The following is a 24,862-nucleotide window of genomic DNA, read 5'->3' as shown; positions in this document are numbered from 1 at the left end:
AAATTTTAACCTGTAGTTATCGATATCAGTAAAGATCGATAGATATCGTGCCGGACTAATGCTGACGCTCCTCATTTCAAAACTAACCGCCACATCGTTCAGGCTTTTTACATCAGCTAATTCAGAAATCGGGGAACCATAAAAAGTTAATAGTAAATATGAAAAACAGAAATATTTTCACAAGTCCCTTGGGTGGTTTTAAGATTTGAGTTCATTGCAGCTACGAGAAATGAACCGTGACCCGTATCGAAACTTGATGTTATCTGTATTAAAATGATAGAGTGAGGTTGGACCAAATTTTGAAACATTACGAAAAATATTCGTACACGGTGAAGGACATTCGTTGGTACAACAACGATCCATTGAAATGTCTTGCTGTTGTGCCCCCGAGGTGAAAAAGACGTCGACAAACCGAGGAAAACTCGAGTTCGCCAAAGTTCATAGCAGCGGTTTTGAGAAGGAAAGAAAAACAATTCACTATGCCGACGAGGTCGATGGGGAAAGTACGCCGATTTTTCAAATGCTCGGTTAATTATTCAACTTGCACTGCAAGAGCCCGACACTCACTGTAATCAATCGTACAGAATCCGCATGCAGGAATGTGCGAAGCGATTCGTCAATACTGAGCGATTTCGACGATCAGCACGATTCCGACGAGGAAATAGGGGACATGGTATTCGTCGATGGGAACGAGGCCGACCTGGAGGAATGCGACGACGAGGATACGCTGATGGAACGCGTCAGTATACGTAGAATTTATGAAAGACGGAAAAAAATTGGATTCGAAATGTTCGGAACTTGATTCTTCACTTTTTTCCCCGTTATTACTTTTCATCACCTTTGGTGATATCGGAAGAGTATTGATTTCGGTCGATAATCGCTTTTTCTAATTTCAACGAGTTTTGACATTTTCGAACCACTAGAATCCGAGAAACAGGTTTTTAACAAAAATGTCGGTCTGTCGGTTCGTCCGATAAACTCGGTGATGCGATGATCTCGGAAACGACCGGATGAAAAAATTTGAAACTTACAGGATTTTACAATCAAGTGATGGGCATGAAACATTGCCGTGTCCCGTTTAATTCGCAATTCCGGTTCTACCGGAAACAAATCGGTTCTTAATGTCTAACCGATCAACCTGCACGGAGAAACTTTTAGTATAAATATTTGTTTTATTGCATGTGCAAAATTGACATAACATATAAAAATTCAGGGGTAATCGAGGTACTGTTACAAAAAATCACATAGTTACTATGAAAACGCCGACTTGATATATCTTTTCAGAATAACTCATATGAATATTAGAATATTACATTAAAAGAATTACAGTGTATGTAAGTCTTAATATTAAAATCTGTAACGGACTCGAATAACAGAAATTAATAATAACAATATATGCGCTCACACACACACACATCCAAATAAACTGCGTACGGACACCGAGTGGATGAAAAAAAACAAACAGCTTTCAAATCAATTCACAACTTTTATTTTATCCAAAATTGCACTAATTATATGTATAATTATGAAATTAAAAAATGACAGCCAATTTTTATTTACATAGTACTTTGCATCGCTTAGTTTATTTTCGTATATTTTATACGACCTAGTGTGTTCGTGATGGTGAAAATTACTGGAAAGATTTTTCATACACCTTCTTTTGTAAATTTCTAACAGTAGATATAATTACTATTTCTAAACCTACTATACTAATTCTTTTTCATAAATGTCGGGATAATGCATAGAAAAATGTAATAATTTCAAATCTTCTTTAACACTTTATTCTAAATAACCGATTATGCATTTTTTCCCCAGTTTAAATATATATGTTTTTTTTAATGTATAAATTTTATTCCAATTTTTCTTTCGTTTTCTAACATTTTCGATATCATCGCGAAAATTTGTCGGTCAGACCGACAGACTCGTCCCACGTAGTTGAAGCTAGCAGCCAAAGTTGACAATCGAACCTTTTGAACTTATTCGAATTAAAAAAATACACTTCAGCCTCATAATTCTACAAAAGTATCGGATCTTCAAGGTATTTCACAAAATACTGACTTTCGGACTTCACTACCTTATGCCAACGAACATTAGAACGTTAGGCTGCTAATTCTGGCTGCCAGCTCCAGCCTCGTAGGTACTTTTCCCTTATCAAAACTGTTTTTCCCTCTTTTATATATTATATATTTGAAATTCCCGTAGGTCTGGTGGCTCGCAAGGCCGCCTTACGTTCCGCGGCAAACGCCGGTGGTTTCGGCAAGAAGAATACAGGTATATCAAACGAATGGCAATATCGCGAAAGACCTACACTAATAAGTTCCAATTCAAGCTCCTCGTCTTTGATTTATCCCTTGCCAAGGTGGTCAAAGAGCGACTCTCGTCAACAATAAAGGGTCTTCCGACGATTCGAGCCGCGCTGAAAGAGCAGGTCGCAAGGAGTCTGCAGAGTCGACGTGGATCGAAATCGCGGGATTACATCGCGGTTGGTAAATTCTCGGGTAACAGTCGCGCGGCTTGCGGTACCGACGAGGTCACATCGATCCCGGTTTGCGCCCGAAAACTCAGCGACTTATTATAGCCCTCATACTATAAACCGCACGGCGTCATCTATATGCAGCGGTTTACCCTTGCTTCGATCTATATTGAAAAAATGAGCTTCTGTACCATTATATAAATAAATATATTATTTAACAAAAGTGTGTGACGATATAATATATGTGGAACAGGATTTTCACGCAGTAATTCATATTCTATTATAGGTATACGTATAATGTATGTAATAACAGGTGTATCAGGGTGGTCCTTGTTGAGGATATTGCGTACAAGGGACATCCCGACGTCTATGCATGTACGATGTGTTTGTCGGGGACGTGCGAATCAGTAGCAGTCGTTGAAGTCCATCAAGTCGGGCATGTCGGGCTGAGGGCACTCCTTGTACCAAGGATCGTCGATTTCCCAGAGATCGCGATTGAGCCCCTCTCTGCCGGGGGGCGCAGCCTCGAAATCGTCGGTCTGAGGACAGGGCGACGGATACGCGGCGGGGTTGAAGAACCTCTCGAGTTCGTCGGGACCGATGGCGTCGGGAACGGCGGCGATGTTCTTCCTCGGAATGGGCGGCATCGAGGCCCTGATCCTCGACGAGCAAGGTATAATGAACCCGCCCTCGTCCTCCTCGAAGGATATATCACCCTCCATGATCTCCTGCTCGAGAGGGACGTCGAGGCGCAGTCCTCCCTCCTCCCTCGCGACCCTCGCAAACTCCCGTTCCATCCTCGCGTCCTGCTCCCTCTGGTGCAGCGAGCTTTTCATCTTCCTCTCGAACTCCCTCGCGGCCATCACCGAGGGATGATCTCTGCCGTACTCCACCCTGAACTGATCCTCCTCCACGTCCGGCAGCTGATAGAGACCGCGCTGCGGGGTCGGACAGGGTGGCGGCCCTCGTTCCGAGAGGTTTATCGCGTTGTTACCGACATTCGCAACGGCGAGGACGAAGTCTCGGCGGGCGTGCTGCAGCTCGCACAGCCTGTTGTTCACCGAGGCTGATTCAATGGCGTCCTGCTCGTCCAGAGTCTCGTTTATCAGCTGCATCGAGCGATTCGCCGAGCCCCCCGAGGTGTCGGGTAGCGCGACGATCGTCGTTCTGCACTGGCTGACAGCGCCGGGTGGAATTACGATATTCTGGACGGGTCCCTCGCCGACGGGTTCCGCCTGGACGACCTCGGCGTTCATCGACTGCGCGAGCTCGCAAGTCTTCTCGCTTATCGCCGAGAGTTCGGCGCTGGGTCCCGGGCTCCCCCGCCTCGGCCTCGGCATCATCGAGGAGTGGGCCTGGGGCGGTGACAGCCCCCCCTCTCGCCGGTTCGGGCTCCTTGGACAGGATCCGGGTTGCGCACCCTCCGCGCCTTTCCTCGCCCTGGTCTCCCGCATCTTCATCAGCTTCTGGAAGGCCGGATGCGAGACCGCGGCCTCCTGCAGGGCGCCCTGGGGCCTCCAGTCCTCCCGAGGCTCGGCGCAGGGCGGGGGCGGCCGCCTAGGCGGCGATGGGGCCTTACGTTTGGGCACGCGACCCCCGGGAGGCGGCGGGCGTACGGCCCGCTTTTGGAAGGTCGCCTCGTTCCTCTGGGCGGCGAGGTTCTTGGTCAACTCCTCGGCGTGCTTCATCCGCGCCAACATCGTCTTCGTCATCGTCGGCTTGGTCATGTCGATTCTGCGCGGCTCCGCCGGCGGCGGGCCCTTCGTGTAACGAGGAACCCGCGGCTTCCGCTGCGCCCCGCAACTCGCACCGATTCGAGTAGCCTCCGCCAGATCCTTTGCCGTTTGCTCCTTGACGAAGGCCGCCGATTTTGCCGCCCTTAGTTGCGCCGACCGCGTCAAATTCGGAGGATTCCTCGACCCCCGAGCCGCCCCCGACGGACCCGCTCCGCACTGGCCGCCGCGACCGGCAAGACCGGGTCTACTCGCCATATCATCGACTTCCGGAGATGATTTTGCTTCTCTGAGCTGTTACTTTCACGCAACTTTCAGTGAAACTGTTTTTTCCGTTACTGCTGGGATACGGTAGCGGATTGTTTTCTTTCGGATGTATCGAGGAATTGTCATACAGATGTGACGATGGTGGATCGTTTGAAGAGGAGCCTTTCGTTTCTGTCCGTAGTGCGTATTACTCTGAAAGCGAATTACAAGGTGAGATGATGTAGGTATGCGGTGTATGTGATAATTTTGTTCCAATTTATTTTCATTGTCAATTTTAGAAGGGAATATAGTATGGCATGCACGGAATTTGATCGAGTACGATATAAATGCTACAACAGTATGTATACTTACTTGAATTTTGGTTAAATTTATTTGCCGAAAAATTGATTTTGTGTTTCGGATTTTTCACAGAAGTTTATCCATTTGACATTTGTGTCGGTTTTTTTTTTTTTTTTTTTTTTTTTTATTTCACACACTTCATAACTTTGTCCATAACATTTGAAAACGTGGAAAATTTATCGACAAATCGACTCTGCCGTGCAGTTCAGGTCATTCGTAACCGAAGACACGCCTCCTCTGCCAGTTCCGTATACCAATTGCTTGGCTTATTTTTTCAGTCAAAATCTCCAGTTCAACACGCTTGATATGAAGCCGTCCAATTCAAGTTTAAACGATGTCACTCCGCACACATCAAGCAAACTAACTAACAAAGATAAAAACTCGAGCGGTAGTGGAAAAAAAATGACTCCAGCCGGAGCTTTTCTCAAGGACAAACACCCGGAACTATTCTTCGTCGCTCCACGTCCCGGAGGATATTTGAAACACGTCACTTCACCTCACAAGGATCCGTCTCGAACCGAGATCGCTAAAGATGTCGAGTACAAAGTGAGTTTAGTACCGTAAAGTTGTCTTTCTCTCGATGAAAGTGCAGGTTTAAGTCGCCAACTGAGACCCCAAATTAAAATCACGTTTTCAGAACAACAAATCTACAATATTAGCCGCAAGTGCGGACGCGAAGACAGTATCGATCAGCGAAGTACTAGATACGCAAATGAAGTGTTCGAATTTTCACAAACCTTCCAAGGATGAGGAAAGAAACAATTTGGTCGGTATTTATCCTGAGTCGTTATTTATTAAGTGGGTGTTGGGGAGTGGTGGGGGAAGATGGGCCCGTCCTACTCGCTCCGCCCCTTAGTCCCACCAGTGACAAGCTAGGCCCATTCCTACGTTTCGTCGTCACCCCGACGATTGGGCGCCGGAATCTATCCCCGTCGCAAGGATTTGACGATATGACGACCGCCGCGTACCGAAAAGACAGATCAGTCGAGACCTGGGTAATGAATGACTAATGAAAAAGAAAAGTCAAATAAATCGATGACTCACTCGTAGTCGCGCTCAAAAATTGATACCCTCTGGCAAGGTTCCCTACTCGCACAAACAACTTTTCGTCCTCCCTAAACGTACCTGTTCCACAGCCATTATTTGGGCAACTCTTTGTCGACCTAATCAGTTTCAGTCGCTTCCTCCAGCTACGTACGAGCCTCCGTCATAAACTGAGGCTATGACCGCGTTTGTTCCAGCCGACGATTTGCTGTTTAAAGAATTCAACTTTTCCACGTAGAAAAAATAATGAAAAATGCTACCGTTACGGTATTATCACGGTATATTAATTGGGATAAAAAAAAAAAAAATAAATAAATAAATAACTACCGAGTAAGGAAATGTTTTGCAAATTTCGTACGAATTCAGCCCTTCGGGTATGTTAAATTGCGGACGAGCCCGTTTTGCCTGAATATCCCCAACAGAGTCTAGATATTCACGTATCACGGTAATGAAAGTTTGCCCGAGAAGAGAGGTGACGACAATATTAGCCCTACGTTTGATTCGCTGTTCCAAGAATATCGGTAATTCCTCTCCTTAATACTTCTTTAACTTGATCGTCGGTCGTTTCGCCATTGAGCTGCCCCAAGAAAAACTTTCGGCTGCCGTACGTACGCTGCAACACCCAAAACGTTGAGACGAAGGCGAAAGGAAGCAATCAATGGGTCTAGCTTGGCAGGATAGGCCCTCCTCTCCCCGCCACTCCCGAAGTATCAAATATTATTACGAGAGTTCCTTTTGTTTGCCAAGAGTAGGTACGTAGGGTAGGAACAGACGAGGTGCGCTAATTAAGGAAATAACGTTACAAGTCGAGATTTTAATCGATGAGTCATCTGCTTTCAACCAACAAAGGAAAACCTGACAAAAGACGAGCGTCGACCGCATAGTTGAAAAATTGCGGACAAAGTGAGTCCTACCTGAAATTTCTCGAATTTTTTTCCAAATTACCAAAGATTGGGAATTTATTTATTTAATTGCATCGGAAGATTGTTAACATCAAATTAACTATATTTTACTAGGATTCGGAAAAAGTCCTATAGGAAAAGTTTGACGCTAAAAGTCTCCCGATGCAAGTGAATAAATAAATTTGAGACTTTTTTTCAATTTTGAAAATATTCAAGGAAATTTCACACGGGTCCACTTTGACCGCCTTTCTCCTACTTCCGGTGGAAAAGATTTGCTCGTATTATTCGCTGCAGGTTCGAATGTGCAGCATCGCATTCAGCACGGTGATGATGCTGGCGCAGCACGCGTACGAAGACATCACGATAGAGCACGTGAAACACACCGAGGCTTATTTCCGGGGGTTGAAACAGGCCGACGGATATCCGCAGAACATTGGCCAACTGATGCAGGTAATCGCGAACCTAAAACGATCGGGTAAAATCGGGACGCCACCGCCGGATCAGGAAGACTCCGACGACCTCGAGGATGACCCCGACGACATTCAGATCTCCGACATAATCAATTGATTCGTTAATTTCGCACGAATTTCACCGCGCGCACGTGCGATCGTGCGTGTGATTACACTTCTTAGTCACGCTTTTGTTCTGCGACAGTCGTGTTTTTTTAACCAAAAAAATTTTAAACTAAAAATTAATAAATTACGGGTGGAATAAGCACTGCGCGTAAATATTTTTCTACGAAAATGTGAAGATCGATTCAACGACACCGTAAATCGTACTTGCCTGCATCGTCACGCGTCCTCGTTATCGTCCGAACGATGCGTTCGGGCAGAGGATCAAGAACATCGCAATCCTCGGCGACTGAGAATTCCGCATCGGACGGTTCTAAAAATGGTCGATCAAATCGGACGAGGAGCGGAACCGGGTCGAATTCGACCCTTAAAAAAACGGAGTGAGTTGATATTTTTCTTCGGATTAAGGCATGCGTGTGCCGCGTGCAAACCGTGCGTAATATCTCTGCTAATTTCGACTCTACGCAGCGCCGCGAAGAAACCGGGTAGAGAAAAAAACAAGGACATCGTCGATATCCAGCCGCTCGTCTACTCCTTCAAAGTTCCGAGCATTCCGTCCTCGGGATCCGTGATGAACGCCCTTCTGCCACCTTCCTGGCTTTACCACGATCACGCGTTTGGCGTTATCTGGATGCTTTTTCACCCGGACAAAAAATACGTCGGTAAATAAGAATCTTCGGTGGAATTATGACGGAGAAGATCCTGCGGTGCATAGTACGATGTTATTAACCGAATTGCCGCTCGGTCCCAGGCATAGCTCAGCTCCATTGGTGTCTGAGGTTTCTACTGGACTTGAAGAACACCGAGGGCGAGTACACGGGCGACGTGAACGTCTGCATCCAGGCGGTCCAGGACGACCTTATCGAGCAGTACGCGAAACTCGGCGAAGCGTTGGAAAATGAAGAGGCGTCGAAGAGCGGCGCGAGGGAAACTTCGAGGATTTCGAAGGACGGCGAAGACGACGAGGGACCGGAAAAGGAGCAAGGAAACGTGGGAAATTATCCACAGTGGGGGGGGGGGGGGGGGGGGGGGGAAAGAGAGTGCGTGATAAGAAATTAAAAACTGTACAATATTCTGTCGTCATTCGCTACAGGAATCGTCATCGCCCTCCGTTCGACCGCGAGAAGATAATAATAGGAACGTCGAGTCCGGCGGTAGTTCTCCATCGGTCGAGAAGGGCGGTAATGTCAGTCTGACCTACAACGAGATGATGTCCCGAGGGCCGACTCCGTACACGGAGCAAACCCCGTTAGAGCAGATATACAGAGCCGGAGTGCCGGTGACGATCCCCGACGACGCGGTCACCTCGACTCCCGATATCACGACACTCCTGACCCCGGTCAACTCACCACCGGGTATTGTTTCAAGGGAATGAACCAGGCGTGTGTTCTAGCATGGATATACTTATATCCTGGTGAAAATAATTCTATTAATTTCCGTGAAAATATCTACGAAGTTTTACGCAAATTTCTATGCAAAAGTACAGGATTTGGGTCGATCCATAGTTTTTGAACTCGAGATTCCGTAACGATTCGTACAGTTTTTCGTAGATTATTATTAATAAGAAAAACTACGAATTGACCCAAATCCTGTACTTTTGCATAGAAATTGCCGCAAAACTTCGTAGATATTTCCATAGAAATTCGTAGAATTATTTGTACCAGGGGTTTTTTCACCAGGGTTCCTGGTTTAACAGAATAACATATTAGCTAGTTTTTCCGTAAGACTCACCTATTGAGATAAGGTGAGTTGAAAAATATACGGCAGATGCTCTAAATCCGTCTAGATCATACTCACGATAAGGGAATGAGAAAATCGGTCTTCGGAGGTAGACCCGAATTTATCTTTATTTTTAAAAGATGATAAACTCAGCTGCCTCCTTATCGAACATTTTCAGACGTACCTTTAACCGACATGGGTACCGAGGAATTGGTCAATTTTTTGAACGTCTCTCGCATGGAGCAGGTCCAGAGGATCAAGAAAGATATAGAACGGTTACACGATTTGGAAAAGTGAGAAATTTTGATTACTCGGTAGTAAATGTGGATGAATCGGATACACCGGATGCAGCATCGGTATACAAGAGTAATGATACCGACGTCGGGTTCCAGGTTCCTGGAAGGGGTTGACAAACAGGGGTTCAAAGGATTGATCAAAGGCGACCTCGCGCGTCGCCTGGACAAGCTGGACGGCGTTGACGTCATCGGGGAAGTTGAAACCATGCTCAAATGACTAGAATCGAATTACCCGTAGCGTGACAGTTACAACTGGCTTCGATGAAACTGTCAGTAAATGTCTAGTCCACGCGCATATGCAGTCCGTGGAAAATTTCTGATCAATGTATTTCGTTCGAATTGTAAGCGAAACTTTCGAATCGTTGAGATGGAAATAACTACGTACCGCGGGCTTCGACATAAAAAGTCATCTCTGCACCTACAGATAGACAACCGGAGTTGCAATTTGCCATCTCACCGAGCTGATTTTTCCAGGTTTAGGTCCGGTATCACAGATATGCCGTTTTAGCTGCGAGTTGCGAAGTAAAAGACAGAATTATCGTACATTCAATACTACTGATAAATTGTAACGTATAAAACAATATAGCTGTACATCATTTGAAACGTACCGATTCTCTCGACCCACGATCACGTTCATTATCGTTACTTTTTTCTTTCATTTGATCCGATCGCTCGATAAGCTGCGTGCGCAATCTGTGTTTGATCGAGTGATTTTCATTCGCTGGCAGAATTCGCCCACCTGACTCATCTCGAATGGCATGCATAGTTCATAATGCTATCGTAATGGGAAATGGAGGTACGCGTCAATCTCCGTGGGTAGGAAACGCGTAGTGATTGTAGAATAAAATTGTCGAGATGCCGACCAGAGCAGAGAGGCCTAATTTGCTAACGTATCAAGACGCCCAGCATAGTTGGACCGACGACTTGCCCGTTTGCAAACAGTCAGGTAGACGATTGACAATTCCAACAAGTCCTAACCTAGTCTAGCCTAACTGAAGACTACTCACAAATAACAGAAGTCCAAAATGTTTGATGAAAAACGCTCGAATCAATTTCTAATTGAAAATGGGTGAAAATTTTGATGGCGATTCCATAGGTGTGGGGTTTTCAACGAATCAAATATATAGGGAGGATGGTGGCCGGCAGGAGGATCATCCGTTCGAAGACCGTAGTTTTCACTGTCGGTACGACGACTCAACTTTTTTATACGGAGTTTTCGATGGACACGAGGGAACGAAGGCGGCTACTTTCGCGCTTCAGCGTATGGCAGCTGAAATTCTCTTAGGACAGCTCAGTGGCAAATCGACCGACGAGGAAGTTAAAGAAGTATTAAGGTAAATAATTTCCTATATTCTTGGAAAGGTGAATCAAACCTAGGACTAATATTGTCGTCGCTTCTTTTCTCAGGCAAGCTTTCATTACCGTGGAACGTGGATATCTAGACTCTATTGGAGATATTCTGGCAGAACGGGCTAGTCTGCAATTCGACATACCGGATGGGCTGAATTCGTATGAAACTTACCAAAAATTTCCATACTTGGTACTTGTTTTTTTGTTTTACGACATATGAAACAAACGTTGTAATAAATCTACTTCGATCGTGTGTAACAATTGTTATTTTTCTTTCTTTTTAGGTGGACAAGTTGAGTTCTTTGAACAGCGAATTGTCGGCTGGAACAAGCGCGGTGGTAGCCTTAGTTTACGGCGGACGCTTATACGTAGCAAACGTCGGAGACAGTAGAGCATTACTCTGCAGAACTGACAGCAATCAGGTCTTGAGAGTCGTGCAATTAAGTGTAGATCACGATCTGAGGAACGAGGATGAGCTGTTGAGGCTGTCTCAGCTTGGATTGGACATTGACTCTGTTAAACAAGGTCTCTATAACAATAAGTTACCGTAATAGGGCGAAATGAGTACAAAACAAGACAATTTAGAGAATCCCCACCCCCAAATATTTTTCTTTGACACATCAGCTTGCGCTGTAACCGTAACTTTGCTTCTCTAGGTTCACACCTTGGAAACCAGGAAAACACGAGATGCCTTGGCAATTACCTAGTCAAAGGGGGATACAGGGAATTTGAGGAATTGGCATCGGCGAGCACAGAGCCAATAATAGCAGAGCCGGAGATACACGGTGGTATAGAACTCGACGATTCGTGTAGATTTTTGCTGCTCATGTCGAGAGGTCTCTACAAATCGCTGGAGGAAGCGACCGGAACTGATCAGGTCAACAAAGAGTTGGCCCAAATGGCCGTCGAACAGGTACGTTTATGAACAACGGGAAGATGTTTGTTCGAGTCTGGTCAAGCGAAAGTGATTCACGAGTACTTTTTGTCTCCAGTTTAGGGTACAGTCGACATTGACGGGAGTGGCGCAAGCAGTAGTGGATAAAATAGTGAGGATACATCATGACGTCAACATGAGCAATTCCCAGAATACGTTGACTACTGGAAAAAGAGACGACATAACATTGTTAGTGAGAAACTTTAACTTTCCCTTGCCCAACGTCCTAAAAAGCCCTACTATTCAGTCGGTGAGGTTTAATCCCGACGTGCAAACTGTGCCCGTACCATCCCGAATGGACAATGACTACTATTCGAGCAGCGGAACAAATACGTCCGATCAACAAAACTGTGATACATCGACGACTGAAACTTCGACCACTTCAGACATGTACCCACCGGGTGGAAAGCCCGTGAACAGAGATACTAAAATCAAACCGTACGTCGACTTTTCAGAGTATTTCAAAACTGTTGAGAAGAGACGCGAGGAGGGAACCTTGCCAGAGGGTATCAATTTTTAAGCACGACTACGAGTGTGTCGTTGTCTATTTGATTTTTTTTTCATTAGTCATTACCTAGATCTCAACTCGCCTATCGTTACGATTATTATTATTGATTCTTTGTAGGGATGCACTGTAAGATATTTGTAATATTATGACTTTTGTGTTAGTAAATTAAGTTTTTCGTGATAACTGGGCCATTATTATCCCTTAATAGCGTTGATCAATTTGCTGCAACAAACGGACAATGCAGTCTTGATCACATAGCATTCATTAATCACATATCGGTAAAATGTCATCTCGTTATTAAAAATGATGGAAACGATATGATAAAAAAAAAATATATATATATATATATATTTCTTTATAAATTATTTATAAACGATTGCTATACTATTCGGAAAATTTAGATTTGATCAGTTATTTTCCCATCCCAATCATTCGTCACAATTTTCAAAATCGCTTTATTAATGTTCTAATTGAGCTGAACTCTTTTTGTCGCAAGGCAAAATTTTATTTTATTATGTACATTTTTTTAATACAACCATCGCCCAATCGGACAGTTAAAGAGTAGTTTGCTGGTTTGTTTTCTCCCTCACTGTAGGATCAAGATGATTTCAGGATCGAGTTTGCGACAACCGTGAGACTAAAAGGCTTATTCCTGTTGGTATTAGTTTATTATCCGTGTATACGATTACTATACACAGTGACATTTAAATAGTTTTTTTTCTTCTATCGCCATTATCTATCCACAGATAACTGCACCCATGTAAGGCGTTAAAAATAAAATGGTAAACGAGGTCTAGAATCTCATTGCGACTGACACGCAGTACGTTTCTGGTTTAGTCGACGATCCAATATCTCCAAGTTTCTTCCATGTAAAGATCGGAATACCTGGAGTTTTGTTTTTGATTGTAACATTCAATGTCTGGATCGGCTGCTCTCTTATTCACGACGATTAAAATCGTTAAGGAAATACATTTTGGCGCATTATAGCAGAGTTATACCAGCAAGAGTTCAGCTAGGGATAACGTGATTTGTTTTAAAAAAATATAATCACTGTTCCTTCGTATTTGCATCACGTCTGGCGTATAAACCTTACTATCTTTCAAAGGAACAAGCATCATAATTTTTAGGTATTATTTTAGGCTGTCAGAGTGTATCGGTGCATCTGGACTTAGGGACAAGGCATGCACTTCAAACGTTCAAACGCCGACTTTTCCAAAGATTCCCGATGATCGGGATGTGCAATATTTATCAGCGCATGCGCTCTCTGTCGCAGCGTTTTACCAAACAAGCTTGCTATTCCATGTTCAGTGACAACGTAACGAACATGAGCTCTTGTAGTAACCACGCCAGCTCCTAAAACCAACAAATAAACATTAAATAGTCGTCGCAGAGTCGCGTAATTTTTTTTTTGAACTCGTCATTAACGAGTTGAAAAAATTCAACGAGAATTTCTCACCTAGTTTCAGTACGGGTTGTATTTTGCTCACTCCTTTGTTCGTTACAGACGGTAACGCTATGATGGCTTTTCCCATGCCATCCTTACCCATAGCAGCTCCGCGTATGAAGTCGACTTGTCCACCAAATCCAGAATACATTCTGGTGCCTATACTGTCAGAGCATACCTGCCCAGTGATGTCGACCTCGATGCACGAATTTATGGCAGTCATTTTTGGCTGCAGGGACACTATATGAGGGTCGTTGACATAATTGACCACCAACATCTCTGCCGAGAACGGGAAATTGTACAATTACTTACTACTATTTTATATTTTGCCTCTAAGACAAATTAAATAGACCGAGTGGCAACTAACCGATAAACGGATTGTTGTGCATAAAATCGTACAGCTTTTGGGTGCCAACGCAAAAAGACCCGACAATGCGTCCCTGGTGCCTGATTTTTTTATTATTTGTGATGCAGCCCGTATTGACAAGATCGACGACCCCGTCGCTGAACATCTCACTGTGAACTCCCAGGTCTTTGTGACCCTTTAAAGCGGATAGAACCGCATCAGGAATGCTCCCTATGCCCATCTGCAACGTTGCTCCGTTCTCGACAAGATTGTCCGCTATGAGCTGGCCTATTTGAGACTCAACTTTGCTCGGTGGTTTACCTCCGTGAGTTGGCAGGGGAGTGTGATGCTCGACGGCGTAGTCAAAATGACTTTGGTGAATAAGAGCATCGCCAAATGTTCTAGGCATGTGCTTGTTGACTTGTGCTGCCGAAGTGAATCATGTAAAGTATATAAAATCTCCGTCTATTCGTCTACTACACGATACTTTCTGACAAGACTAAAAATTCTCTCTGCAAGAATCGATTACCGTTAAGCAGAAGAAAGGCTTTACAGATTATTACCCTGATGTTTCACACACCTATTATTATCTCGGAGTTAACCAAGGCTGATCTTACGGAATCGACACTTGTTCCCAACGAGCAGTAGCCCCTCGAATCCGGGGCACTGACGTGAATGAGGGCCGCTCTTGGTCGCAATATTTTTTGCATAAAGAGCTTTGGAATTTCGTGAAGGAAGATGGGGATGCTATCGGCTCTGCCCTCGTTTACCGCTGCCCTGACGTTTCCCCCCATGAAAACGCTCATAGATCTGAAGTGTTCTGAAAATTGAAAATAAGTTTAAACGTAAAAAACAATAATATCGATTACAAACGACTACACAAGTTTTTCGGTAATCAATATTCCGTCGAAGATGTTTCACGTACTCGCGACTTCCGGTTGTGCGAACGGAGCCTCCCCTTCGAGGTGCATGTGGACAATCTTGACATTTTCCAAGTTTTGGCATACTCCGTAATTCGTCAATGCTCTAAGCAATTCTAGCGGAGTGGCTGCTGCGCCCTGGGCAAACACCAGATCGTCTGAAAGGAGTTAGACAGTTATTCACATCTTCAATCCAATCAATTGGTGTTCGCTATTTCGATGCTAATTGGTGGAATTGTGCAAAAATCTTTTACCTCTCACAGGTGTTTTCAAACGCGAGTGTGGTAAAAAAACACGATTAACAGAATCGTCCACATGTTTATTTCCGTTTTTATTCGATGCCGAATACTTTAGCACAAAAGAGCATCTTGCAGTTTTCGTAAATTGTTTGCTTGACAAGAAATGATGAAAAAAAAGAAGCGGAAAACGCATTTGGATAAATCATATTTTAACGTGCATACTTATACTTACCCACTAAACTGTAAAATTTGGCCTCATTTTATAGACTATGCGGTAGTATCAGTTAATTTCCAAAAACCGGATACACGGGCGTGCGTTAAAAAAATTTTAAACGAGAGAACATTTCGAAAACAAGCGACGCGATTAAGACGAAAAGAATATCGTACCATCCAATCTCTGATCTGCACGAATTTCGAATTGTTGTGACATTCTATAGAACCGGCTGTTATTCTTCCGCACATATATAATACTCATCAGTTATCAGTAGAAATGGAGATAAAGTTTCATACTATAGAACAAAGCTTGTATCTAGCATAAGGAATTAATACCGATATCTGTATACACGTATTTTTCACGAGACGAAAAGAAAACAAAAATGTACAGAAATATTTATAATGTATCGCGGGTCACTCGGGTCATAGTTCGGTGACATTGCGTATAGTAAACAAAAAGCGGAACGAATACTAAATAGCCATGTATCGCGTGGCTTGCAACGAATGCTGTACAAAAAAAAAAAAAAAGTGTAACATCCTACAGTTGCAAGTATCTTTAATACGTGTATATATATAAGATAAATTTGACCTGATCGGTGAAGAATTTACGTCTTCGGTTAGGCAAACATTTTCGAATGGACTTTGTGACTACACGCGCGTTTTGTCTTCCTGAAAGTAGGCGTTAATCGTCGTATCGTTTGTACGTTATATGAAAACGAAAATGCAAATAGCAAATACATTTTTCAATCTCCAATAGAAATACGTACAGTCGGAACGTTACGATACGCGTATTCGTACGCAGCGATCGAGCGATTTATCGGCAGCGTTATTATTAAAGCAGGGGATAAGTAACTACGAGTTCCAAAGTCCTCTTTGAACCAAATACAAACAACAACCGAGACGTCATTAAAATCTACGGTTATACGTCATATATTACACATTTTGACATGTTTTAGTGTTTACAGAATGAGCATTGTTGGGAAATCAGCGCGTATTATAGTACATATGCAGAAAAAGTGTAGTGGATTTAATTGCTCGTAGATAAAACCGCAGACGTATGAAAAAACCCGAATCGAATGCACTATTGACATACGATGCAAATTGTGCCGCAGATTAGCCGTTCCAGACTCTACCAGATCATCACCCAACGTAGCGGTTGTGTTTTCGACCTTGTCGTCAGCAATATTCCCGCTACGTCCGGGCAGAATTGAATCAATTATCCGTAATATACATAATTCGTTATCAGCTAGAATATACTCAGCACATTGTCCGAAGAACAATTGAAATCGTACGATTGTTTTTGTTTTTTTCACAATGAAAAACAGTCACATCGGCAATCGCAGAGAAAAACTGACGACAACTCGGTATACGCAAGTCGAATCAATAGAAATTCCAATCGATGTAACGGGGGTCGAATAATTTCTTGATCGCGTAAACCGTCGTCGGCGAAAGAAGCAGTTTCAACTTCACGTTGGAGAGTTTCATTTACAAGTCAGCGTCCAATAACATAGAAGCAAAGCTCCAGATTAGAACGGTAATAACTTGTCATTGCATTTGGAAAATGAGCTCCTGACCCATATATCCGCGAAGCTGTGTAGTCGACCGAGTTATTTCAACGCTGAAATCTGCCTGTGTAGTGGTCAACTTGTTTTCATTTCTGTAGTTGGAAGCGAGCCATTAGATGGCTGAAAATTAATTGCAAGACTGGATAAACGTGGAATAAAGGCGCTAGTCTAGGTCGGTGCCGCAAAGATAGTGAACACCATAAACTTTCGCATACTTTTATGACCGGTGTCGCAAACCCAGCATTACGTTACACGCAACCAGGTACGAATGCGTTTCAAGTTGTCACGGGATAAAGTGGCGACGTGGAACGGTTTACGCACGATCACCGCATACAACTACAATATAAGAACCTATCGCAACACGTACGAAGAACACATACGTACACGTATCAAGATTATTATCGGGCTAAATTGTTGCGCTTGATTACAACGAGGCTTGCGATCAAGGCTTGGCTGTTACAAGAGAGTTTCAGAGCAGCCGACCTAGTTGCAATGATGCATATACATCGATCTGAATAAGAGCGGCAAATGAAATAACCGGGGTGTATTATCTACGTTGAATTCGGAAGGGTTAAAAATAATCCCAGATATTTTTCCCTCTCTATCGATCGCTTCGCTATCCGCGTCCAAGATTCGAACGACAGCGACGCCTGCAATGAGGGGAGTCTCGGAAAATATCGGAATCGAAATCGCCGTGCTATAACGTTACTGGTAGGTACGAAGTTCTGCGTAGGCAAAATTCCCGAAGCTTTTGCGGAGCTTGGTGTATAAATGGAGAGGAGCGAAAACTGAACGTGAGTGGTTAGGACCGTGGGTCTGGAAACTACGCGGAAATGCATGAAACGAATTATTGCAGGTATGATCGCACGTCTGGAATTGCAATACCTGATTTAATGCAGGCCTTTTCCATGGCTTCGTCTGCGGTCGAAGTCCATACGGGCTGCTTGTCGGGAATGGGCATTCCCGGTTCCATGGAATAAGTGAAGTAGCTTTTCGAGGCTTGGCATCGCGCTGGCCAAGAGGCGGTGAGCGTCCTCGTAAGGCAAGCGACCCGTTTCAGTGCAGCGGCCATAATCGGGCATCTAATTTAACCAACGCACACCCAAATGACGGAAACAATATCGACGCGTTGCACCGACCTCGTAACTGCTCGCGCGACCAAACCGGCCGACGGCAAGCTTCTGACTGCCGAATGGTCAGTGCCGATGCCAAGTGTCGGATCCACTGCCTCAAACTCATTCCGACCCGCGACCAGCGTTGCCAACCTAGCGGACCGATATTTCTTCGAATGGCGCCAAAACCATTCTGCAGATTTCTTATATAGACGGCAGCACAATAATCCATATTTCTTACGTTCAGGAGCGGTGTTAGACGGTATCGAAACTCGATAAGAACGAAAAATTATACATAATATATTTCATTTTTTCGCCTTATAACGTGGATAATTTTTCTAGAAATATGATAACAATAATTACCGAACGAGTCAACACAGACAGTATTGCAATAAGACCGTATATTTGTTTACCTGACATTATTTTTACCACGCAAAATTCTACCGTAAAGTATCTCAAAACATTCTGCACTCAAGCATCTGATGTCAGCCTCGCTTTCAAATGTGGAAATAGTCCATTAGTGGGCTGCAATAAGATGCGCAGAAGATATGCAGTCCAACTTCAATCAGCCCTAAATCAGCCTTAAATCGGATTGTTACGCAATAAATATATAATACTATTTGAAGTGTGCCAAAACCCAACTCGTAGACATCTCTCCCATATGGTCTAGTGGCTAGGATACCTGGCTTTCACCCAGGAGGCTCGGGTTCGATTCCCGGTATGGGAAATTTTTTTTGTTCGTCCTAACAACGGCTTTGCTACTGATCTTCGAATTTCATAGATTTATGCGATGCACGTAACTGCCAAAGTATCATCCGGTGTTTACTCCCGTTTGAATAGAAAAAACCACAAAAATTATATTACTCTCTCGAAATTATCGCAATTAATCCACGCGACGATCAAACGACAATTTGAATCACGTAATCGAAATCGGTAGAGTAGTATAGAGAGCTGCTAAGGGATCAAGGTGAATCAATGAAGAAACAGTTCCGTCATGTCCCACTCTTTGAATGCTTCTATTTAATGAAAGCTCAAATTTTCGGCTACCAAAACTCCGTCGTTAAGTGCTATTAGCTCCAATATCGTTGGTAAAAAGTAGTTATGTTGATCAGTACGAAGGGATACTCGGGTCACGTGATCGCACGTGCCCGAGTTAGCCGCGGTGCGAGTCGGGTAGGTGATTTCTGCTGTTCAGCCGACTTGCAGAGTGAGCATTGAGCCTGACAAATCGTGACGATGTCGTACTCCAACACTCTTGGGGCTCGCCAAGCCCTCCAGGAACACGTTCTCGCTGTTTCGAGGGACTTTATCTCTCAGCCGCGGCTCAGTAAGTACATCGAGAATAATTTTTATCCAAAATATATACTCTGAATAGCCGATAATCAGACGGACAAGACGGCTCTCCGAAGTGGGCGTAGTACCTCGGGCCCGAATCAATGCCTGTTACAGGGGTCAGCTGATCTCGTCGAAGTTTGCTTATTCGACTAAACGACCGACTCGACTCGTTGTACGAGCTGGAAGAAAATAATTTACGGAAACAAAAATACTCCACGGACAAATCGCTCACTCTCTTACTCTGTAGTCGTTCTCGCTATTACGCGAACGTCATGTGACTCGATTGCAGACGACGATTCTCTCAACTGTAGTAATCCTAACTCTTCGCCTTCTCCCCAAGTTATCAAACGCAGTTATATACGCAGATCGTTGCTCGATCAAGCTACTCGGTCGTTCGAAATTCTGCGTCCCATTCATCGTGAAAGAAAGAAAAAATCGTCAACTCTTCAGGGGACGTTATAGCCGCACGCGTTGCAAAATCGTTCGAAAGTTGCGTTCACGCGTTTACGCGTCAAACGATTCGAGAATGACTGATATTTGCGATCCCGAGGCGGGGTATCCTAGACATTATTTTTTTCCGCGATCCCTGAATGTCTCGCTTCAACTTGGAATAATCGTTTCATTTGTGTAACGAAAAAGTGGCGAGATAAGTGGGCGTAACCCTCTAGTGGCGTATGGCTGTGGTAGCACGCTCTCACGTGACGCGATTTGTTTAGGTAATATATTTTCACGAATGGTAAAGTTTACCGCGTATCTCGTAATATTTTCCAAATCGTGGGTACATATTTCGCCGACTTCTCGGAAATTAGCTGTACTAACTCAATGAGAAATTACAGACAAGAGTACACGTCATGATATTAATACCGACGTTAAACGATCCGTTCCATTAATTTTCAGCGTACAAAACCGTATCCGGTGTGAACGGTCCACTGGTAATCTTGGACGAGGTGAAGTTCCCCAAGTTTGCTGAAATTGTGCAGCTGAGGCTTGCCGATGGATCCCTGCGATCTGGACAGGTCCTTGAGGTCTCGGGATCGAAAGCTGTCGTACAGGTGTTCGAGGGTACCTCCGGAATCGACGCCAAGAACACGCTCTGTGAATTCACCGGTGATATTCTCCGTACCCCCGTCTCTGAGGACATGTTGGGTCGTGTATTCAACGGCTCAGGAAAGCCCATCGACAAGGGACCCCCGATTCTCGCCGAGGACTTCCTTGACATTCAGGGACAGCCCATCAATCCCTGGTCCCGTATCTATCCAGAGGAGATGATCCAAACTGGTTTATCCGCCATCGATGTAATGAATTCTATCGCTCGTGGTCAAAAGATTCCAATTTTCTCCGCAGCAGGTCTGCCGCACAACGAAGTAAGGCTGAGTGTTTTTTTCTTCCGAGTATTCCATTCGCAGCTGTATTTATTTTACCAAAATACTAAACAACCGAATTCATATTTTCCCTCGAACAGATCGCCGCTCAAATTTGTCGTCAAGCTGGTCTTGTGAAATTGCCTGGAAAATCTGTGCTCGACTCTCACGAGGATAACTTTGCCATTGTCTTCGCCGCTATGGGTGTCAACATGGAGACGGCACGTTTCTTCAAGCAAGATTTCGAGGAAAACGGTTCCATGGAAAACGTGTGCTTGTTCTTGAATTTAGCCAACGACCCGACCATCGAGCGTATCATCACTCCTCGTCTGGCTCTTACCGCCGCCGAATTCCTTGCTTACCAATGCGAAAAACACGTCCTGGTTATTCTAACTGACATGTCTTCCTACGCCGAAGCTTTGCGAGAGGTTTCAGCTGCCCGTGAAGAGGTACCCGGACGACGTGGTTTCCCTGGTTACATGTACACCGATTTGGCCACCATATACGAACGTGCCGGACGTGTAGAGGGACGCAACGGATCCATTACCCAGATTCCTATTCTTACTATGCCCAACGACGACATTACTCACCCTATTCCTGACTTGACCGGTTACATCACCGAGGGACAGATTTACGTAGATCGTCAGCTTCACAACAGGCAGATCTACCCACCCATCAACGTACTCCCGTCACTTTCCCGTCTCATGAAGTCCGCCATTGGCGAAGGCATGACCCGAAAGGATCACTCCGACGTTTCCAACCAGCTGGTAAGTTTTTCACAGGTTTAATCGGTAGCTTCTCAGTGAGGATTAAGCTCAATTCATCGTTTGTTTTCATTACAGTACGCTTGCTATGCCATCGGTAAGGATGTCCAGGCCATGAAGGCTGTCGTCGGTGAGGAGGCTTTGACCCCTGATGATCTCCTGTACCTTGAGTTCCTTGGCAAGTTTGAGAAGAACTTCATCTCTCAGGGCAGCTACGAAAATCGTACGGTATTCGAATCGCTTGACATTGGCTGGCAGTTGCTTCGTATATTCCCCAAGGAGATGCTGAAGCGTATCCCAGCTTCCACACTGGCAGAATTCTACCCCAGAGACTCTCGCCATTAAGCGTATAAAGTAACTGTTGTTTAATTGGCCGACAACATCTTTTACGGGCCAATTAAATGTCACATATACATACAAAGATCGACAAATAGCGAAATCGGTTGTAACGTACCAAAAGGTCTGTGTTATATATCATGTAATATACTAAAACAGCTGCTACACTAAAGCGCTACCTATTGATTATCGAAAGTATTACTAAGATCCTTACGATTTTTTTTCGTGTATCAAACACGTCCGTCACAGTGGTAAAACGATTACGGTTTGCGGTTTCAATTCGTATTCAATAATCTAATACCATCAACTTTGTTTCGAGATCCTAAGCAATTCAAAAGGTATATACCTAGTCCGGTACCTTGAACATTAACAGAGAGATGAGCAGATAATTTAAAAATTAAAGAAATTTGAAATAATGAAATGAATAAACTGATGGCCGATTTGATGAATTAAAAAAATAAAATAAATCTAGCCACGCGAGATAAGACAATATTGTAAATGTTTTCTTCTGTCATAATATTAAAATATACATATATGTTTTACTATTAAATTTAGGGCCGTAGATAAATCGTACATAATTCATTCTAGGCATAGGTATTAGAGCTATATTAGCACGTTAAACTGAAAGTGAAAATCATCCATTGAATACTTTCAACGAAAGCGTCCCATGTTCGAAGTTATTAATTCAGGAAGGAAAAGTACCAAGACGACGCTTGAATTTGGGGATTACTGAGAAATCAAAGCAGCTTACACCAAGGCCAAACGTGTTTTATCGTCCGATAAAGTATAAAGCTACGCACAAAATCATGGTTTCGACGTATTCCTCCATGCCGAGCTAGTGAACTCTACAAACTCACAATTATCTTCACGCGATGGGATAAAGTATACAGTCTATTAAAGGGTCGTGTAAATTGTAATATATTGTGTATTCAGTATTGTAAAAAATTGTTAACTAATCCAGTTCACTTTGAATCAATGTCTTATAAATGGCATAAAATTGTCCCTACATTCCAATAAGACCGTAAAAATCGATGAACAAAAGAAACTGTTCTTTACAAATAATATGTGAAGCTGCATCATAGAAGTTCGATTCTCCGATAACCCTGACTGCTGGTTTATATTTTAAAACTTGGTTACTAAACTTGCGCTAAATGGAAACACATTTTCTTTGAGAGAAAAATTTAACTATGTTGTGAATATCTGTATCACGGAGATTATAATTAAACAATAAAAAAAAACCATTGTGTTAATGACGAATGTAAAGGAAGTCATTTATTGCCCTAACCCACGTATTTGGTATGTCACGTAACGGGATGCTTTTACGACTACTACATTGTAAGCATATTCGGATGCTAGTTCGAAACTAATTACATAGATTGCCATCAATTACACAAAATATGAGTTCAGTAATTAATCCTATTTGATGTAAAGTTGAGTGTTAGAATTTGTGTCAACGGAATAGAATATAAAATGTTGGTTAATTCGGAAAAAATGCAACAGAAACAGTGTTTATGTTTTAATCATCTTAGTACGCGCATACTGAGACTTTTGCTTCTCGGCTGGCTAGTTGATTGTAAAATTGTTTCAAATCAACAGGTCATTAATTTTTCAATAAAATTAATTACCAATCCAAGTTTAAAAGTGGCCCAATCGAATTTGGCCAACATTTGAAACGCTTAAAAATGTTTGCTATCTCATGCTAACCTGTAGTTAACATGAGTGACTAAGTTACAAGTGTGAGTTTGGAATACTTTCATCGTGGTACAACTGAACATTTTCAAATAGCTAACAGCCAGAAATAATGAGTGATTTTAAATTCATGCGACTCACCCATGCTGCAACTTGACAATCGGTCCAGCCTCACCATCCGAAGTGCATCCTTTCTGTTGTAAATTAGATATTCTTCTGGAGAATACTGAACAAATTTTATATTTCCATGGAAGACACTTAATAAATTTTATATTCGTGTGGAGAACACTGAACTAATTTTATATTCCTATGGAGAACACTGAATAAATTTTATATTCCTGTGGAAAACACTCAACAAATTTTATATTCCTGTGGAAAACACTCAACAAATTTTATATTCCTGTGGAGAACACTGAATAAATTTTATATTCCTGTGGAAAACACTCAACAAATTTTATATTCCTGTGGAGAACACTGAATAAATTTTATATTCCTGTGGAAAACACTCAAAAAATTTTATATTCCTGTGGAGAACACTGAATAAATTTTATATTCCTGTGGAAAACACTCAACAAATTTTATATTCCTGTGGAGAACACTGAATAAATTTTATATTCCTGTGGAAAACACTCAACAAATTTTATATTCTTGTGGAGAACACTGAATAAATTTTATATTCCTGTGGAAAACACTGAACAAATTTTATATTCCTGTGGAAAACACTCAACAAATTTTATATTCCTGTGGAGAACACTGAATAAATTTTATATTCCTGTGGAAAACACTGAACAAATTTTATATTCCTGTGGAAAACACTCACCAAATATTATATTCCTGTGGAGAACACTGAATAAATTTTATATTCCTGTGGAAAACACTCAACAAATTTTATATTCCTGTGGAAAACACTGAACAAATTTTATATTCCTGTGGAAAACACTCAACAAATTTTATATTCCTGTGGAGAGCACTGAATAAATGGCAAAGAATATCACCAATGGAAAAGTCACGATAATTTTTCACCCCGCAAATTGAATAAATCTGCTTTCTAGAATACGCGAAGCACTTGTTAGGATTCATCGAGACTACATTTTGATTAAACGATCGAGTACAGAGAATTGGGACTTGTGTAAATGATTTCGAATGTTACCTGAGTTTAACTCGCAGCGAATGGACATTGACGCGGTGAATTTTTCATAGTCTAAACGACTTCGCCGTGCTGGTTGATTGCTATATTCATACCTCTGCGGCCTGTATCCCTGCACGCGACAAATTGCAAATGTAAAAAACAGATTATTCGCGGCTACTTTTCACATTTCTTTCACTTCAATAATGGCAAATAACAACCATACGATAACGGCACGGCAAGACTCGACTGTTAAATTAGCGGCAAGAAGGAAA

General features: G+C 43.0%; 4 protein-coding genes and 1 non-coding gene across 5 annotated transcripts; 4 read left to right on the top strand and 1 right to left on the bottom strand.

Annotated features, from left to right (window-relative positions):
• The first annotated feature begins 244 nt into the window (after positions 1-244).
• Positions 245-2,614, top strand: LOC124300544 (uncharacterized). The gene is made up of 4 exons (XM_046754764.1): positions 245-503; positions 585-739; positions 2,203-2,271; positions 2,360-2,614. Exons 1-4 carry the CDS (start codon positions 368-370, stop codon positions 2,576-2,578), a joined length of 579 nt encoding a protein of 192 aa, XP_046610720.1. The 5' UTR covers positions 245-367; the 3' UTR covers positions 2,579-2,614.
• A 7,474-nt stretch (positions 2,615-10,088) lies between these two features.
• Positions 10,089-12,453, top strand: LOC124300541 (TGF-beta-activated kinase 1 and MAP3K7-binding protein 1-like). The gene is made up of 6 exons (XM_046754759.1): positions 10,089-10,291; positions 10,442-10,679; positions 10,753-10,885; positions 10,980-11,220; positions 11,352-11,608; positions 11,688-12,453. Exons 1-6 carry the CDS (start codon positions 10,201-10,203, stop codon positions 12,147-12,149), a joined length of 1,422 nt encoding a protein of 473 aa, XP_046610715.1. The 5' UTR covers positions 10,089-10,200; the 3' UTR covers positions 12,150-12,453.
• Positions 12,454-12,607: 154 nt separating this feature from the next.
• On the bottom strand, positions 12,608-18,074 carry LOC124300540 (4-hydroxybutyrate coenzyme A transferase). Its single transcript, XM_046754758.1, has 6 exons — positions 17,750-18,074; positions 14,853-15,005; positions 14,508-14,747; positions 13,949-14,353; positions 13,594-13,860; positions 12,608-13,490 (listed from the first exon to the last, which is right to left on the bottom strand). Exons 1-6 carry the CDS (start codon positions 17,934-17,936, stop codon positions 13,306-13,308), a joined length of 1,437 nt encoding a protein of 478 aa, XP_046610714.1. The 5' UTR covers positions 17,937-18,074; the 3' UTR covers positions 12,608-13,305.
• A 557-nt stretch (positions 18,075-18,631) lies between these two features.
• Positions 18,632-18,703, top strand: Trnae-uuc (transfer RNA glutamic acid (anticodon UUC)). Its single transcript has one exon. It is a non-coding gene; the product is annotated as a tRNA-Glu (tRNA).
• Positions 18,704-19,142: 439 nt separating this feature from the next.
• LOC124300538 (V-type proton ATPase subunit B) lies at positions 19,143-23,029 on the top strand. Its single transcript, XM_046754757.1, has 4 exons — positions 19,143-19,303; positions 20,209-20,675; positions 20,774-21,439; positions 21,515-23,029. Exons 1-4 carry the CDS (start codon positions 19,213-19,215, stop codon positions 21,779-21,781), a joined length of 1,491 nt encoding a protein of 496 aa, XP_046610713.1. The 5' UTR covers positions 19,143-19,212; the 3' UTR covers positions 21,782-23,029.
• The last annotated feature ends 1,833 nt before the right edge of the window (positions 23,030-24,862 follow it).

The sequence above is a fragment of the Neodiprion virginianus genome, chromosome 3, assembly GCF_021901495.1.
Source record: "Neodiprion virginianus isolate iyNeoVirg1 chromosome 3, iyNeoVirg1.1, whole genome shotgun sequence".
NCBI lineage: Eukaryota > Metazoa > Arthropoda > Insecta > Hymenoptera > Diprionidae > Neodiprion > Neodiprion virginianus.
This window is presented reverse-complemented; position numbering and strand designations above follow the sequence as displayed.